The 19,290-nt window shown below is 44.2% G+C and overlaps 1 protein-coding gene across 1 annotated transcript in view; it reads left to right on the top strand.

Annotated features, from left to right (window-relative positions):
• The first annotated feature begins 2,453 nt into the window (after positions 1-2,453).
• Positions 2,454-19,290, top strand: part of ARRDC2 (arrestin domain containing 2) — a 90,110-nt gene continuing 73,273 nt past the window's right edge. The window contains exon 1 of the mRNA XM_077475964.1: positions 2,454-2,958. Within this exon, the coding sequence (XP_077332090.1) occupies positions 2,697-2,958 (262 nt within the window). The 5' untranslated portion in view covers positions 2,454-2,696. The remainder of the gene's footprint in view (positions 2,959-19,290) is intronic.

The raw sequence follows: 19,290 nt of genomic DNA, 5'->3' as shown, positions 1-19,290 counted from the left end.
CACTCCCATCTCCCAAAACAAACAACCAGGCCTAAAAAGTGTAAGGCCCTGGGCAAATTTATCTATCATTATGTACAGAAAACCTATTTAGCAGCCACCAAAATGGGTGGGCACTACATATGGCTGTTCCCATTTAAGAGGAGTCAGTGAAAATGGAGCCTAAGCTTTAAAGGGGTTGTAAAGGTAAATTTTTTATTTTCTACATAGGTTCTTTTCAGCTAGTGCATTGTTGGTTCACTTATCTTTTCCTTCGATTTCCCTTCTAAATGTGTTTTTTTTCTTTGTTTTCTTTGTCTGAATTTCTCACTTCCTGTTCCTCCTCAGTAAGCTGTTCAGTAAGCTGTTCTGGCTGACTAACCACCAGCTCGGATGATGGTGAGAAGTTTACTGAGGAGAAACAGGAAGTGAGATATTCAGACAAAGCAAAAAAACATTTAGAAGGGAAATCAAAGGAAAAGGTAAGTGAACCAACAATGCACTAGCTTAAAGGAACCTATGTAGAAAATAAAAAAATTACCTTTACAACCCCTTTAAGATGCATACCAGATAATGCCACCATGAGATTTTGGATAGTGAACGGTTTGCCACCACAATGGGGGCAGAAACACCTTGACCCAGAAAACCTTCAGATGATATGCAGAGACCACAAGTGGAGAAAAGACACTTATTATCAATTAGGAGAAAAAGACCTTGCAATCTGTAGTCTAGCCTTTCACTAGTAATGACAAGTGTTCAACTACAGCCACATCTCTAATACATTTATCTGGACTGTGTCAGAGAACCGTTCCCTGGTAGCGCATGCAGGCTACTTCTTCCAACTGAGGAAATGCTGTAGCAAGTTTCTTACCCAGAGCCTGCTCTGGTTTCTTACCTTGTGCCTTTGGTTCTTCTCGACTCATGGTAAACTTACCTACCTTATGCTTCATTCCCACGAGGCGGATCCGCTGCCATGGAGTCCGCCTCTGTCCGCCAGCTCAGTGGGAGATCTTTTTGCTGAGCCGGCAGATCACAGGTCCCTCTCTGCTCACTGAGCAGGGAGGGGCTTTTCGAGCGCCGCTGGTTGATATAGAGAGATCGGACGAAAACGGACATGTGCGTTTCTCATCAGATCTCACCCGATCCAATAGGGACGGATGCAAATGTAGGGCCATCCATCTGATTTTAGCAGATCGGACCACGTCGGATGTCAGCGGACATGTCACCGCTGACAAATCCTTCGCTCCATAGAATAACATGGAGTGCCCGTTCAGGTCAGCTGACAAAACTGACAGGCGGACCTGCGTTGTACAACAGTGTGAAGGGGGCCTTAAAGAAAATGGCCAACAGAGGCAAAGGCGTCGGCCTGGGGGAGACTTTATGCAGTTGGTAGCAACAGTATTGGAATGCAGCTTGAGGTATTCGCAATAACTTGGATGGTAACTTCGCCCGAGCCCATAGATATACTTTGCAGCTCTGAACAGTGGGCAGCAATTGAATGGGACTGCTGATAAATTTTCGTTCGATCAATGCATGCACAGAATCTACTGCAATGCTGATCAGTTTATTCTGACAGCAGAGGAGTCCTGCTGTCAGAATACAATAGCTTGGCGTGGAGGACTTCCACATTCTTCTCGAATGTGTGTGGATGGGAGTATGCCTTCAATTTTTTTTTTCGATCTAGATGATTGAAAAAAATTGATCAATGTATAAGCAGCTTAAAGTGGTTGTAAAGGCTGAAGGTTTTTACTTTCATGTGTTCTATGATGGAAGGTAAAAAACCGACCCCACTCCCTTATAATAACCTGAGCCCGATCCCGTTCCAGCGATGTGCAGAAGAGCAGAAGCTCTCCTGTGTCTCTCCCCCTTCATTGGCAGAGACACAGCCATTGGCTCCCGCTGCTGTCAATCACAGCCAGTGAGGAGGGGGCGGAGCCAGAAGCTCTGGCAGGCGACCCCAAAAAGAGGAGGAAAGGGGCTGCCCTGTGCAAAACCATTACACAGAGCAGGTAAGTATTACATGCTTGTTATTTGTAAAAAAAAAAAAAAATGTGAACCTTTACAAATGCTTTAACCCTTTAAAATCCATTTTGGTTGCAAGTTTATAAATAAAACAACCCAGTCAAAAAAAATGCTATAAAAGTCCTAGAAATGCAGCCCATAGCAGTTTCTATTTTATCTTTTGATCTTCTCTTAGGAACACACGGAATGATAGCAATGCATTGTGAACTCTCTGACATTCATGTATATACAACACAGTCCACGTTTTTTTTTTAACAATACAGGATTTTCAGGTTTTTTTCTAACGTATCTTTTTTTGCTTTTTTTTCAGTTCTAAAACTGCGTTCACCAATAGCAGAAGAGAAATGTTTAAAGAGCACACTAGGAAGGGGTGTATCAGCAGAACCTCCCCTGTCTGGGTGGGTCTAAGACTTAAATTGCACTGCTGTCAGTTGCAGGCGCTGTGTGCTAGCTCCAGATAAAGCCTGCTAACAGCTGTGTTAATCCATGACTTGGCTTGCAAGTACTGACCCCCCTCCCCTCTATGAAGACTTCTCTTGGGTGTCATACCAAATAAATGGTCTAAATAGGAAACTTGTCTCCGAGCTAAGCAAACACTCCCATCCCTGTGCTGGAGGAAGTGTTTTGTTGCAATCCACGTCTTGCAGGAAGCTCACAGTCCTGGGTGTAATTCCACAGATCTCTAGCGTCGCCTTGAAATGCTGCATTTCAGTAAAATCACAGATTTCAGTGTGGAGTTGTCCCCCAGCTCTTATGGGGTGTACACTGCTGGGGAGCTGCTGAGCGGACAAGTGGTGGTGGAATTGTGCAAAGCCCTGAACATCTCAGCCCTGGAGGTTTGTGCCAGGGGGCTGGCGACTGTCCACTGGCTGGAGACCCGAAGCATTGGCATGAACACTGTCTACAGCGACTTCACTGCTCATGAGACCTATTTGCGAAAGAGGCTCCATCTGATAAGAGGTAGGAGAAGCACCAAACTGGGCAGTTGGCTGTCCATTTCTTCTAAAGTATTTTTGTTATTACTTATACCTGTATGTTCATCTTTAACATAGAACTTGAGGCAAAACGTTTAGCGTAAGGCCCCTTTCACACTGGGGCAGCGGGCGCGTTGGCGCTCATTTTAGCAGAGCTTTAGCGCTGTTTAAGTGGCACTTCTCGGCCGCTAGAGGGTCGCTTTTAGCCCCGCTAGCGGCCGAAGAAGGGGTTAAAAGCATCCGTGTTGTGGCACTTCCGACGTGCTTTGGAAGCGCTGCCCATTCATTTTCAATGCTTGCAGGACTTTTTTTCTAACATCCCGCTAGTGGACCGCCCCAGTGTGAAAGCACTTGGGCTTTCGCATTCGAGCGGCAGTTTTCAGGCGCTATTTCTAGTGCTAAAACGCCTGAAAACTGCCTCAGTGTGAAAGGGGTCTAAGGGAGGGTTATAACTCCTGACAACTGTGTCCCATTGAGGACATCACCCTTCACTTCCTGTCCCATAAGCAAAACAGGAGGTGAGAGGAAATCCTGCCAGTGAGGGAATCCCCGGCTGTCACCAGAACTAGTGTCCCTATTGGAACGTTTTCCCTCTATTGCTGTTCTGATGACAACACAAAATTTGAGATTTTCTTTCTGTTTTGGTGATAACAGTAAACGGGACAAATTTCGAGATGTTGAATCTTCCTTACTGGGGTAAAAAGCGCAATAAAAATCAGGCACTAATCACACTCCACGCCATCAAAAACTTTTTTTTTTTTCATCTTTATCAATACCGTTAAGCCCTCATTCACACTCAAGTTGAGCATAGCCAGGTGATTCAGTATTATTTATTTTAAATGGGAGTGCCTGAAAAACGTGCATTAACACCGATTTATTTATTTATATCATATCTTATAATGGTGTTTTTTTTTTTTGTGTGTGTATGTATATGTGTATATATATATATATATATATATATATATATATATATATATATATATATATATATATAATATATATTTATTTATTTTTTTTTTTTTTTGTGGTTTATTGTGTAGAATTATGTCAGTGTGTATATCTGTCTGTCACTAGCAATAACATTCCCCGGTAACATACAGTAGGTTTATTGCCTGCGATCCTGCCAGAAGATTCACTATTTTTAATAGGATGACAGTGAAATTGCGCAGCAGTGTTGTCACCCCGTGGACAGGGTGATCTTAATACAAGTTAAGATTTCCTGCAAGGCTGAACAAGAGAAATCGCCATATTTTCCCCCAATCAACGCTGAATAGATACCTCTGCATTGCCAGCTATTGTGTTCTAAGCCCTTATACACACGGTCGGAGATTCCGACAACCAAATCCGACGGATCTTGTCCAAAACTGTTGCATACACACGGTCGGATGAAGTTGTCGGAAAATCCAATCGTTCAGAACGTGATGACGTTATTTCATTACGACGGGACTACGTTCAGGCTAGTAGCCAATAGCTTTGGTGTAGGAATTTGATCTGAGCATGCGTGGCACTTTGTCCGATCGGAATTCTCTACACATGATCGGAGTATGTGCGGACCAGTTTGTCGGAAAATATTTCCAGCAAGTTGGAAAATTTGGTCCGACGGATATTCCAACGGAAACAGTCCAATGCATACCACACACAATCGGATTATCCGACAAAACGGTCCGATAGGACACATTCCGACGGATTCTCCGACCGTGTGTACAAGGGCTTACAGCCATCACCTGTGGCTTTAAGAATACCTGAGCACTGGCAGTGCTTGCATTTTGATTGGGTGCAGGCGCTGTTCAACCAAGAATTTACTGCCCTGCCAACAGGATCACTGGTGGAAGGAATTTCAGATAATTCAGCAGGAATTGGCCAAAGATTGATCTGTGTATGGCCAGCTTTAGGTGGACTTAAGGGCTCATGCATTGTAAAATACTGACATCTAGTCCCCATGCACACTGGTGGTTAAGCCCATACAGAGTAAAAGCCAGTTGTTTTTGGGTTCTTGAGAGGCACGGTTGCACCGTACAGTCAGCTAAAATATGGGGGTGGCTGTAGACCGTTCTGAGAGGTACTCGCGTTTTAAGGTCATATGCCCTGATTACGTTGTTCTTGAGTTCGGGGACTACATACCTGATATTATACTGCCCTAACACAATTAACTCTCAGAACAGAGTACAGCTGACGCATATGACAGGTTGCTTGCAGCAGATTGTATGCTGCACCCAGGGCAGCCCTCAGATTTTTTTGGGGCCCCTTGCACAGCTTTAGGCCTGGGCCCCCCAGGCCTGGCCATCGACATTCCCCAGGGCCCGGTCTCCTTCACAGCCCCCTTCCTGGCACTCCAGTCCTCTTTACAGCCCCCCTTCTTTGCAACTCCACCCTTTTCACAGCCCCCCTTCTTTGCACCTCTGGCCCCTTCACAGCTCCCCTTTGCACCTCTGTCCCCTTCACAGCCCCCTTCTTTGCACATCTGTACCCTTCACAGCCCCCCTTCTTTAGACCTCAGTCCCCTTCCTTGCACCTCCATCCCTTTCATAGCCCCCTTTCTTTGCACCCCGTCCCCTTCTCAGCCCCTCTTCTTTGCATCTTCATCCCCTTTATAGCCCCCCTATTTGCACCTCAGTCCCTTTCACAGCCCCCCTCTCTTTGCACCTCCCGTCCCTTTCACAGCCCCCCTCTCTTTGCACCTCCCGCCCCTTTCACAGCCCCCCTCTCTTTGCACATCACCCCCCTTCTTTGCACCTCACCCCGTTCACAGCCCCCCTTCCTTGCAACTCCATCCCGTTCACAGCCCCCCTTTGCACCTCTGTCCCATTCACAGCCCCCCCCCTCCTTGCACCTCCATCCCATTCTCAGCCCCCCTTCTTTGCAACTCTGTCCCGTTCACAGCCCCCCTTCTTTGCAACTCCGTCCCGTTCACAGCCCCCCTTCCTTGCAACTCCATCCTGTTCACAGCCCTTTATTGCACCTTAGTCCACTTCACAGCCCCCCTTTTGCACCTCTGTCTCATTCACAACCCCCCTCTTTGCACATCATCCCCCTCTTTGCACCTCAGTCCCCTTCACAGCCCCCCCTTCCTTGCACCTCAGTCCCCTTCACAGCCCCCCTTTTGCACTCCAGTCCTCTTTACAGCCCCCTCTTCTTTGAATCTCCACCCTTTTCACAGCCCCCCTTCTTTGCACCTCTGTCTCCTTCACATCCCCCCCTCTTTTGCACCACTGTCCCCTTCACAGCCCCCTTCTCTGCACCCCAGTCTCCTTATGTGAATGCCCCTCCCTTACTAAACGTACCTTACACAGCATGTAGTAGTGAGAATACACAGCATGTCCGGACAGAGGGCGAGGGCTGCCCATCATTTCTGTTAAGAGGCAGATGATTGGTTGCTAGGACCGCCCGCAACAAATAACTTGCCTCTTAACATGAAAAGATGGGCAGCTCTCGCCCTCTGTCTGGACATTCTATGTATTCCCCCTACTACCTGCTGTGTAAAATTGAATGCGGGGGAAGCAGTGGGGAGGGAAGAAAGGATAATACAACCCAGACTTCTAAGTAGCGGAGATGCGGTCCAAAGAGGGAGGTCATTTACGGACCATGGTCCGTCATTCAGGCCAGCCGGCAGAAAATGTAAGAGTGAATTAATGGACAGGAGCCTCTCATGGGGCCCCCGCAGGGCCAGATTAAGAACATCGTGGGCCTGGTGCTGAGGATTTTGGTGGGGCCTTTTATAAATAAAAATGCAAACTATTTTTTGTTATAACAAATTAAATTAAAGAGAGAGAGGGGGAGGATGAGAGATGGATACTTGTACATTATGGCATAACCTACCCAAGGGCCTCTAAAAAGTAGTACTGTTTGAAAAGTTTACTACCGCTTTACTATCACCGGAGCCTCTCATGGGGCCCCTACTGACCCTGTGGCCCTTGGGCAGTGCCTAAGTACATGGTTGTCAACATTTCAAAAATATTTTCAGGGACGCTTTTTTTACAAGTGCTATATTTAGAGTAGCTGACATCCCCCGTGTTCCTCTATACATCACAATAGTAATTACAAAATAAAATAAGTACTAATAATGGGGCAGAACAAATATGAGGACTGTGAGATTTCCTTTAGTTGAACTGACAAAAGTGCCCATTCTAGAGCTGGTAACATTGAGGAACATATTATTTTAACATATAATTTTAAAGAACAGTTTTTGTGGGTAAGAGGCATAGGGGAGGAGTATGGATGGTATAAAAGTGAGAAGTATGTGCAGGTGAGGGAGAGGAATGTGGAGGGTCTAACAGTGGGCACTATGTACACGAGAGGAGTGCAGAGGGTATGGCAGAAGGCACTATGTACAGGAGAGGAGTGTAGAGGGTATGACATTGGGCACTATATATAAGAGAAGAGTGTGGAGGGTATGACAGTGGGCACTATGTACAGGAGAGTAGGACAGTAAGCAGTAATTACAGGAGAGGAGTGTGGAGGGAGGGTATGACGGTGGGCACTATGTAAAGGAGAGGAGTATGGAGGGTATGACAGTTAGTAGTATGTACAGGAGTGGAGGGTATGACAGTGGGCACTATGCATAGGAGAGAAGTGTTGGAGGTATGACAGTGGGCACTATGTATATGAGAGGAGTATGGAGGGTATGATAGTGAGTAGTATGTACAGGAGAGGAGTATGGAGGGTATAGCGGTGGGCACTATGTATAGGAGAGGAGTATGGAGGGTATGGCGGTGGGCACTGTATAGGTGAGGAGTGTGAAGGGTACGACAGTGGACACTATGTACAGGAGAGAAGTGTATGACAGCGGGCACTATGTACAGGTGAGGAGTGGGTAGGATATGACAGCGGGCATTATGTATAGGAGAGAAGTGTGGAGGGTATGACAGTGAGCAGTATGTACAGGAGAGAAGTGTGGAGAGTATGACGGTGGGCACTATGTATAGGAGAGAAGTGTGGAGAGTATGACAGTGGGCACTATGTATAGGAGAGAAGTGTGGAGAGTATGACAGTGAGCAGTATGTACAGGAGAGAAGTGTGGAGAGTATGACGGTGGGCACTATGTATAGGAGAGAAGTGTGGAGAGTATGACAGTGGGCACTATGTATAGGAGAGAAGTGTGGAGAGTATGACAGTGGGCACTATGTATAGGAGAGAAGTGTGGAGAGTATGACAGTGGGCACTATGTATAGGAGAGAAGTGTGGAGAGTATGACAGTGGGCACTATGTATAGGAGAGAAGTGTGGAGAGTATGACAGTGGGCACTATGTATAGGAGAGGAGGATGAAGTAATCTGGGAAGGAAAAATGCAAAGGTTTATGGAAGGATGTTTAGGGACTGTGTAGTGGTTAAGCCGGCCAGACATGGATTGAAATTACACCAATTAAGCAGAGACCAGCCATAGTCGATCTATGTATGGGCTAGCTGGTTTTACACAAGTCAACCTATTAACCGACTTGAGTACAACCAGCCTGTCTTCCCCAAAACAATCAGTGCTGCCAGCTATAGTTAGTAACACTAATCATTGTATTCACTGGCAGAACACATTAACACTGCGGGAGTGATCGCCCCATTCACAGGTCAGCAGGTGAGAGGGTGTGTGGGGACAGGCTGGGGAGAGATACTAGTCAGTCCCTGGGTAGGCACTGGTTAGTATCAGAGCCAGATACACACAGGTTACATACGCCAAGATCATTAGAGCGAGAGCAATAATTCTAGCACTAGACCTCCTCTGTAACTCTAAACATGTAACCTGTAAAAAAATGTAAAGCACGCTTAATACACAACAAAAAATCGTGATAACTTTAGTGTTTTTTTTAATGAATGAAACAGTTTCTTTCCAACATAAAAAGTTGCAAAGACCACCATTTTATTCCATAGGGTGTCGGCTAAAACAATATATAATGCTTGAGGGTTCTGAGTAATTTTCTAGCATAAAAAATGATGATTTTTACATGTAGGAGAGAAGTCTCAGAATGGGCCTGGTTGCCAAGGGGTTAATTATCATAAGTAATATACAAATAATTATTATAAGCACTGTGAGTTCCTCCTCTCAGTCTGCTGCAGAGTGTTCCGGCTTGTATTTATACTGCCGCTCTGTATGTAGCTTCTGACAGGCTGTGCAAGCAGCCCCGTATCTCCGGAACCATAGATGATGGCAGCTCCATATTGTAACCAGTGCTGGAGTGGGTCTTTAGCTACCTACCCCCCAAATGTGGGGTCTCTGTGACTCCTGATCGCCGAGCTACAATCCTCGAAGTCGATCTTCTTTTTTTTTTTTTTTTTTTTTTGGGCAAATGGGCCTATCTTGAGAAAGGGGCCTGGAGCTGCAGCTCCAATAGCCCCTATGTTAATCCGGCCCTGGGCCCCCGAGCAGTGCCGAATGGGTGCAAGTAAACACTGAGATTTTACACTGTACGAGCTTAGTAAACCATGTGTAGGAGACCCAAACCATATGAATAAAGCTGACTGTTATAAGCTCCCCTGCCAGTGCTATGACTTGGTCACTTGTGCTGGGCAGCTTGATTTGCAGAGCATGCGAGGGACGCTCAGAAGGCATTGCAGTGCACCATGCATGCAGCGCAATTGTGTAAATAGGCCCTTGGGCTGGGTTTACATTGTTGCGATGCAGTAATACACAAGAGTGCGTTGGTGCACTGCAGTGCCAGTCATTCTTAAAGCGGTGTTCCAGCCTTTAAAAAAATAAATAACCAAAAAATAAAAATAAAAAATTCAGCAACTACAAACACTGTAGCTGCTGACTTTCAATAAGGGCACTTGCCTGTCCAGCGAGCCCGCGATGTCGGCCCCCCGAGGCCGATTCGTCCATCAGATTGGGTGCCGGCGCCGCCGCTTTGTGAATGGCCCTGTTTTCTGGGACACACACATCCCAGAAGACAACGGGGCCACTCGCCAAAGAGGAGGAAGTGACAGAACAGCGCTGCGGAATAGGAAGAGGCAGATTAGGATGACTGCCTAGCATCAGGGGTTTCTGTTAAGTGTAAAAAAAATAAATAAATAAATATATATATATATATATATATATATATATATATATATATATATATATATATATATATATATATGTAGAATTTTAATGTAATTTTTTTTATTTTAGGTTGGACCTACTTTAATTGTAGCTTGCCAACAGATTTTTATTGCAATGCACTGCAACACAATAACGTGTTACGGTGCACTGTATTACAAAGGAAAAGTGCTTTTTTGTGCATTAGCCAATCCATCCGGATGAATGGGCTGCCTTTAAGCAACGAGCTGAACCATGAGACATATTGTGCAATAATGCACTGTTTGAACCCAGCCATAAGGTGGTTCTAAAAGCTTAATTTTTTTTTTTTTTCATTTTTACCTTAATGCATTCTCTGTATTAAGGTGAAAACCTTCTGTGATCAGGATCCCCCCCGAACACTTACCTGGGCCTGATCTCAATCTAGCTCTGTGCCTGAGAGCAGTGGCTCTCTCTGTTCACAGGACAGAAATGCAGCAATGGGAGGCGTTGGTTCCTGCTGCTGTCAATCAAGCCCTGTCACGAGGGAGTGGGGGGCAGGGCTGAGCTGCGCTGTATGTGTCTATGAACACAGGTAGTGCTGCTCAGGATCAAGCCCACACAAATGCCCCCCATAGCAAAGGGCTTACTATATGGGGCACTCGTCAAAGTGACACTAGAAGAGGAGGATCAGGGCTGCTCTGTGCAAAGCCATTGCTCAGAGAGGTGAGTATGTTTGTTTATTATTTTTAAAAAAAAATGACACTGATAAGAACACTGTGCAGTAACTCAAGGTAATACATAAGAAATCCGTATACAGGAAGAGGTTTGTTTGATGGGATTTTTGGCGTGCCTTAGACAAGTTGTATCAGAAAAGCAAGATTAAAAAAAAAATAAAAATAAAAAAGGGGGGGGGGGAGGATTTAACACATTTTTGTTTTAACATCTTTAAATAGGCGAGCAACATAAAAGTAATTGGCAGGTATACATTTATCACACCATAGGTGACATTTTAAAGGTAGAAGGTAAGATTATGTTATTATCCTGACATGTTTCGTCCTGGGCTTCCTCAGGGGATTGAATAACCACTTCAGCCCCGAAAGGATCCCCCCCCCCCTTTCCGACCACAGCATTTTTTGCGATTCGGCACTGCGTCTCTGTAGCTCACAATTGCGCGGTCTTGCCTCGTACCCAAACAAAACGTCCTTTTTTTCCCCCCCACAAATAGAGCTTTCTTTTGGTGGTATTTGATTACCTCTGTGGTTTATATTTTTTGCGCTATAAACCAAAAAAATGTGAATTTTTGGAAAAAATACATTTTTTTTTTTTTTTAACTTTTTGCTATAATTATTATCCGTAAATAAAACTTTTTTTTTTTTTTTTTTTTTACCCCTCAGTTTAGGCCGATATGTATTCTTCTACATATTTTGGGTAAAAAAAAATCACAATAAGCGTATATTGATTGGTTTGCACAAAAGTTATAGCATCTACAAAATAGGGGATAGATTTATGGCATTTTTATTTATGATTAAAGGCGACGATTTTTATTGGGACTGCGACATTATGGCGGACACATCGGACACTTTTGGGACAATTGTCATTTATACAGCGATCAGTGCTATAAATAGCCACTGATTACTGTATAAATGACACTGGCAGGGAAGGGGTTAAACACTAGGGGGCGATCAAGGGGTTAAGTGTGTCCTAGGGAGTGATACTAACTGTGGAGGGGGGGGTGGGCTACCACTGACATGACAGCACCCGCTGCCCCCGATGACTGACAGGGAGCAGTAGATCCCTGTCTTGTCACTAGGCAGAACAGGGAAATGCCTTGTTTGTTCCCCGTTCTGCCTCTCCGTCTCAAGATCGCAGGCTGCCGGCAAACGGAGTTTGCAGGACCCGCGGGCACGCTCGGGCCGCAGGCACGCAAGGCGGCAAATTCAAAGGGACGTACAGGTACGCCCATTTGCCTGTACGAGCCATTCTGCCTACGTATATGTGTGTGCGGTGGTCAGCAAGTGGTTAAAATGTCAGTATTCGAAAGATAAAGAAAAAGGAGTACCATAATAATATCAACTAATACACAGTTAAGTGACTAAAACGTGCAAAAACATACAGAAAAAGGGAATAGTTATGCAATAGTGCAAACAATAATTATTTATGTACAACATTACCATGGACAAGCCAGTTAGTAGCTTACCCAATGTGGCCTCCCAAACGTGCTGAGACGCCACAAGGGACACAGGACAAGCCGTGCGACCACAGAGGGCACACATAGACCAAGTTATAATATGTGAATAGTCCTATATTAATTAGGCAACATCTAGGGGTGAACACCAAAAAAAGGTTTGTATGTGTTCTGGCGACACACTATATCTAATCTATCTCTCACAAGCGTGAGTACACCCCTGACATTTTTGTAAATATTTTATTATATATTTTCATGTAACAACACTAAAGAAATGACACTATGCTACAATGTAAAGTAGTGAGTGTACAGCTTGTATAACGGTGTCAATTTGCTGTCCTCTCAAAATATCTCAACACTTAATGTCAATTAATGTCTAAACCGCTGGATACAAAAGTGAGTTCACCCCTAACTGAAAATGTCCAAATTAGGCCCAAAGTGTCAATATTTTGTGTGGCCACCATTATTTTCCAGCACTGCCTTAACCCTGTTGGGCAAGCTTCACAGGTTGCACCTGGAGTCCTCTTCCACTCCTCCATGATGACATCACAGAACTGGTGAATGTTAGAGACCTTGTGCTCCTCCACCTTCCGTTTGAGGATGCCCCACAGATGCTCAATAGGGTGCCAACAAAAGGACGATGTCAGAAAAAACTGTAAATAGATCAAAAGAAGGTTTATATAGAACCTCAATAATGGTGACAAATCAAGGAGGAAGGTATTCAAAGATTTATATAAATCTTTCTGTGCAAAAAAGAAAGATGACTAACAATAGAGACGTTTTTCTTTAAAACGGTGATTAAATGAATCCCTGATATAGTTTTACTTCCTGCGTCAGCTATTACCTTTTGTATCAATTGACCCTTCCTTTTTAGACTGTAAGCTCTAATGAGCAGGGCCCTCGGATTCCTCTTGTATTAAATTGTAATGTCTGCCTTTATTTTGCTAAGCGAGGCACAAACTGTTGGCGCTATATAAATCCTGTATAATAATAATAGCAGCACAGCGACAATATGCCAAGACAAGGCTTCCTGTCAGCAGCAGTGTATTACCAAGAGATATGAATGGCCATGTAGTCAAATAACAGCCCATATCAGATGCACTGATACCACTTTTTTTTTATGGGCACTGATAGGTGGCACTGCTGAGGTGTGGACTGCCAGTGGTTTATTAATAATAATAATAATAATAATAATACTCTGCTTAGTTATGAATGGACAGAGTCGGTGTGCATTCAGAAAAGGAAGGAGCTGGTAAATTACATATTTGCCGGCTCCTTCCTTTGCTCTCCATCCTGACAGATCTGGGGCAGGGGGGACCGGAGGAGGAGTGGGGTAGGGGGAGCAAACAAGGAGCGAAGGAAGAAATGGAGGGGGAGCAGAGAAGGACACAGAGGGGGGTCGAAGCCCATTAAAAATACAAGACCTCCCTTACCATTCAGCTACTAAATACGGCCAAGGCGTGCTTTCCCTTATGCTGGAGGTCTGTGTGCCTGCCTTTCGATGTCTCTCTTGGTTTTCTAGGATCAATGAGCTCAGGGACATTGAAGAGCTTACGGCTACCCTGTATAAGCGGGAGGAGTCTTTTCGTGACACTTGGAGGCCATGGAAATATTTTGCTTTCACAGATGCAGGAGGTCTTGCAGCCTGGCTGATTCACCAGGGGACTTGTCATGGGGCCCTGCGTGAGAGAACTCGCTTCTCTGGTTCTTAGTTTTGCTTCACGGCCTTTCTTTTTACTTCCATTCTTCTTTTACTTTGGGCTTGCACCCTCATTTCATTTTCTGCTATGTGTCTCCCCTTTCCCTTTCTTATTCCTCTTTCCCATTCTACTGTTCCCCCTTTTATGTCACAGCATTAAGTTTGGAAATGTATTCCTGCAGTTTTCTTTTTACTGCTATAATATTCTTGATCAGAACTTTTAGACTCTATACCCTTTTTGGGTTATAGTGGCTACCGGATATTTTTTGACCCCGGTATTTTTACTTTCTATATCCCATAAGGTTGCATTACTAAGTTGGGGCTCCTCTATATTTGGTTTCTTAGAGATGTTTTCCACTGCGATCTATTAGTTACGTTTACAGCTGTCCAACTTAGAACTTGTTGTCTTGTATATGATCTGTTGAGCTGCTTGTGTGGCTCCAATGTTGGGGTTCAAAAAAGGGGGGGTGCAGACGCCGAACCCCGGTTATCGTTGATCTCTTGAATGTTGTTCAGGTAGAAGCATAAGTTCACCTTTCATTAACATGTTACACCCTGAATATGGGTGTAACATGTTATAAATGCAAGTTCTCTAATTTTGTTTTGGAAGGGATGTGCATCTGTGTGGGTCTGATGCACAGATCACAACACGGACAGATTGTGCAGATCCAATGCATGGATCAAAACACAGATGGGTACTCCAGGCTGCCTGCATGGGTCTGCACAGAAAACCTGTGCATCCTACATGGGTGTATGTATCTGCACGCCCTTGCGAATGAGGCCTAAATAGCGCACAGTGCAGGGGTCAGTAGTAAGTAATGAAATTAACAAAGATTCTGTTTTACTGAAATGGGCATGCACATAACTGTCTCTCAACACAAATATTTGTATTTAGTACAAAAGTTACAGTCAGGTTTGGCAGCTAATATAATAATACATAGTTAATAGTGGTTGAGCCAGCTCCTGGCTCCATGTATTGTTTCCTCTGCTGGCATATCAACAGTGACTGGTATGACAGCACTAGTAATACCTTATGCTCCTCCATAGACATGGGCTGATCGGTCCTTACTAGAGCCTGGGTGCCGCACATAAGAGGTGACAGCACCTCTCCTCCACCACATCTGGGGGGGCTACCAATGGCACTTCAGGAGCAAGGGGTTTCCACAGCAACACTTATCCCCTATGCGATAGGCAGACACTATACCTAGCAGGGCATGCAGAAAGGAGTCAAACTAACAAAGTGATGAATTGGTGAGGTACATGGTTGGCGACAGCTGCGATCTGCTCACTTGGACTTCTGGTAGCTCCTACACATAGCTCCGCACAAATGTCCATCTCTTTGGGCACATGGCTAATGTCCTGCCCACAATGTGCTGGCTCCTGGGGGTGAGCAGGTGGTTGAAAGGGCATGCAACAATATGGGTTAAATTTGTCCTCGATCACCTCGGCCTGAGTAGTGGAGCCTGAAGCCCTCAAAGCGAAGGAAGGAACCCAGTTGCCACTTAAACTGATATACAGAAACTGAAGCTGTGTTTAGTTTGCTATATACAGTATCTGTCCAAGTGACAATATTTTTATTTTTTTTAAGCTGGACAGAAAAAAAAAAGCAACCGAAGTGCAACTTTTATTAACCGATGTCTCTGGGGACCATATGTGGGCCATTTCCTGGGACCCCTCCAAAATTGGGACTGCCCTAGGGGTAACTAGGATGAATGGCACCATTACACTAATCTAGTACAATGCTCAGATTGGCTGGCCTTAGTCCATGTTTGAAAATGTTTTAATCCTGTTGTATACTGGATTTATTTCAGAGAAGGAGGAATGACTGAAAAACAGCAAAGAACATGTATAGTGGCAATGTTGTTTCCGTGTGATATTTTATCATACAAAATTTATATAGCACCAGCAGTTCGTGCAGCGCTTTACAAAATGAAGGCAGACACTACAATTTAACACGAGGAACCAGAGGTCCTTGTTAGAGCTTGCAATCTAAAATCAAGTGTCAAGTAATACAAAAGTTAATAACCGTGGATAATGCGCTGATGGAGAAAGTAAAAGTTCAGATTGTTAGAGGCAGGATAGACCTCTCTGAAGAAATGGATTTTTAGGGATTGCCTAAAATTTTTGGATAGAGTAGACAGATTGGGTAGGGAGTTTCAGAGGATGAGCGAGGCTCTGAAGACATCCTGGAAGTGAGCAAAGGAGGAGGAGTCGACAAGGAAACTAGAGAGCAGTAGTTCTTGGAAGGTGCGAAGAACTGTTTTGCTGCGTACAGACGATTGGGCATTCCGATGACAAAATCCTGGATTTCTTTACGACTGATGTTGGCTCAAACTTTTCTTGTATACACACGGTCGCACAAATGTCAGAAATGCCGAACTTCAAGAACGCGGTGATGTACAGCATGTACGATGAGCCGAGTCAAATTAAACTCAATAGCCAGTGCGGCTCTTCTGCTTGATTCCGGGCAAGCGTGGAATTTTTTGTGTGTCGGAATTGTGTACATGCGATCAGAATTTACGACAACGGATTTTGTTCTCGGAAAATTTGAGAACCAGCTCTCAAATTTTGTTTGTCAGAAATTCCGACAAAAAATGTCCGCTGAAGCCTACGCACGGTCGGAATTTCCGACAACAAACTCACATCGAACATATGTTCTTGGAAATTCCGACCGTGTGTACGTGGCATAAGGCTGAGAGGAAGCCAGTGGATAGATTAGCAGAGAGGGGCATCAAACAAAAGTAATAGTGGGCTCCCTATTTTATTTGCCAGACATAAAGGGATATCTGGGAAGGGACATATAATACTTTTCCTGATGTCTTTTGGAAGCCTTAGGGAGATGTTGGTTACTGCAGAGAAATTATTATTATTGTTCTACTTTTCTTTTTCATTACTTTTTCTCTAGTCTTCAGTTGAAAATTTTAATACTAAACTATTGTAGTATATTTTGTAAAGAAAACCTTTACTGACAGAAATTTTTAGGATGCTATTCTTGACTTCATCTTTGCAAAATGCTATTTGCCAGGCAGGTCCAATAGCTTCTAAGTCACTGACTCGGAACAAGTATGGAGGTCAGGAGTTCTGACCTAACTCTGACTTTGATTGCATGCTTGTTCCAAGTCAGTACTGAAACAATGGGACCAAACTTGATACCCAGTTCCAGCTTGGGTGACATACATAATGGCCCCCCAGCACTTATAAAACTAATAAAGCAGCTCTGGCTGATATACTTGTATAACAAAAACACAGGCTCTGGCACTGTCCCCCACAAAGCCAGTGATCAGGCAATGCAATGACCCTTTTTCCAGGTTGAATAATACCCAAAGTTGTTTAGCCCATTTCCTACAAGCTCAGGGCTTCAAGGCACCACCTCCCGCTCTGGACGCATAGGTATAATACAATTTGTCAACCGCTGGAGGAAGATGGGTGTGTACAGGATTGTTATTAAACTGGTACTGGGGTGCACCAAAGAGAATAGAGACTAGAATAGGGATCTCAAACCAGAAATTGAACCTTATGGGGCACGGTCTTCATTTTTGTCAAAGCAGAATAGCAAATGGACATCGATTTGGAAAGAATAGTACTGGTATTGCACCTTTTTGTATACTACTTTTGTTGTATTTTATTGTTTGCATTGATTTTATTGTATACTGATCATTGTAATCCTATTTTACAACTGTGCATGTTGCATTCTACAAGGGAATGCTATGGGGGTTTTTTTTTTTTTTTTTTTCCTGATCTATCTTTTTTCATAATTCTGCTTACTCATACCGGTAGCACTTCTTCTTACCTTTTTTGTAGAGATTACATTTAACTGATGACTCTTGCACACCTAGAAATGTTTCCACTTTAGATTCTTATAGGTTGAGGTTCAGCATAAAGTCTTGTTGGCATTTTTAAGAGAAAACAAAACATACAGTACTAAACTACACTATGCCTAGGCAAAACTGCTTCCAGAATTGCATTAACAAACTTTATTACCTTGATCAGTTTTTATGACTAGCATGACCGTTGAGCTGGCTGCATTTCAGAACCACTAGAGATGTCAAACTTTTGAAGTCCTTGGGCTTTGCTCATTACAAGGCCCTGTGACATTTCTGTTTTTAGAAGAGGAGTAGGAAGAGGGCTTCATGTTCCCCTTCAGTTCTAGAGGAAACTGGAAAACGGAGATGATAAACCTTGCCAATATAATGTTCTTGCCAGAGGAGATGACATTTATGCTAGACTTTTTATGGGACTCTTCAGATCTCTTCATGATATGCAAAAGGTTTGCAGGAAAAAAAAATGGACCCTTCTTGGTCATCGGCAGTGAACCTGTACTGTGTCCATGTACTGTAATACAAAAACTATGCACTAGCATATCCATATCAACCTTTTGAGATGGGAATGAGGGTCACCTATTAGTAAAAGTATGTAGGCATAGGACAACACCTGTGTGACTTCTTTGACCCTCTTGTTCCCCACATTCTTAGTGGGGATCACTTTATGCTTCTATATGCCTTCTGGGTCAGAGTGACACTACCACACATGGTTAACGGTGTAGTTAATAGGTAATTTTCACATGCTTAATTGCTTTTTCTCTCAATTCTTTGTGTACATAGGACAACACCCCCTGACACACAGCCTTAAAGGAGAATTGTACAGAAACCTTATTAGTTCAACCCACAAGTGCACTTTTTTTTTTTTTTACCACAAATTACTTTATACTGCTTTTTTAAATTTAAAGTGCATTTTATAAACCACTATATAGGTTAGACCAAAATTAAGGACAAATAAGGCGGTAAGCGAGACAGAGGAACTTTGTTCCAAATCAAGGAACAGTTTGGAGCTATGGCATATCCCAAATGTGGCAGTGTGTGCTGTGCACAGGGACCCCGAGGAGGATGGGGGAGGGGGGGGGGGCACTGTACACTCACTGCACACAATTCAGGCTCTGTTATTGGCTAACTGGAGTAGCGATAGCATTATTCTGTCAGCTATAAGTGGGAAGCTGGCGCTAGGGAGAAATAAAATGCTGGGATGATGTACAGGGTGTATGTTCTCCTCCTTCAGTTCCTCCCTCTGATCAGCCTAGCATCCAGCAGCCTCCCCACCCTTGTCCTTTCGCTGCATGCTGGCTACCATGGTAGTGTTTATTTTTTACCCTCTACTGCCTCTGGGGCAGCAGCAGGGCCATTCCAGAGAGGCCTCACTGCCCCGCTGTTGCGCCATTTACCTGTGCTGCGCCCTATGCACTCTTCTGTTGGGTCACTGTGGGCCACTGCTCCCCAGGACGTTACCTGAGCCAGAACACCCTAGACAGGTGAACGCTGCCAGGGCCACTCATGGATTTCTTAGCCCTTCTAGTCTAACTGAATGGGATCTAAATATTGGTACAGCCCAGTAGGCACCTTGGGGTTGGGGTGGGGTAAACTGAACACAATGATTTTGGTTGCACAGCAAGGCTTCTTAT

Source organism: Lithobates pipiens, unplaced genomic scaffold (genome assembly GCF_037356315.1).
Source record: "Lithobates pipiens isolate NorthernLeopardFrog02 unplaced genomic scaffold, aLitPip1_a1.2 Scaffold_13, whole genome shotgun sequence".
Lineage (NCBI taxonomy): Eukaryota > Metazoa > Chordata > Amphibia > Anura > Ranidae > Lithobates > Lithobates pipiens.
The sequence above is the reverse complement of the archived record's forward strand: the minus strand, read 5'-3'. Positions and strand labels throughout refer to the sequence as shown.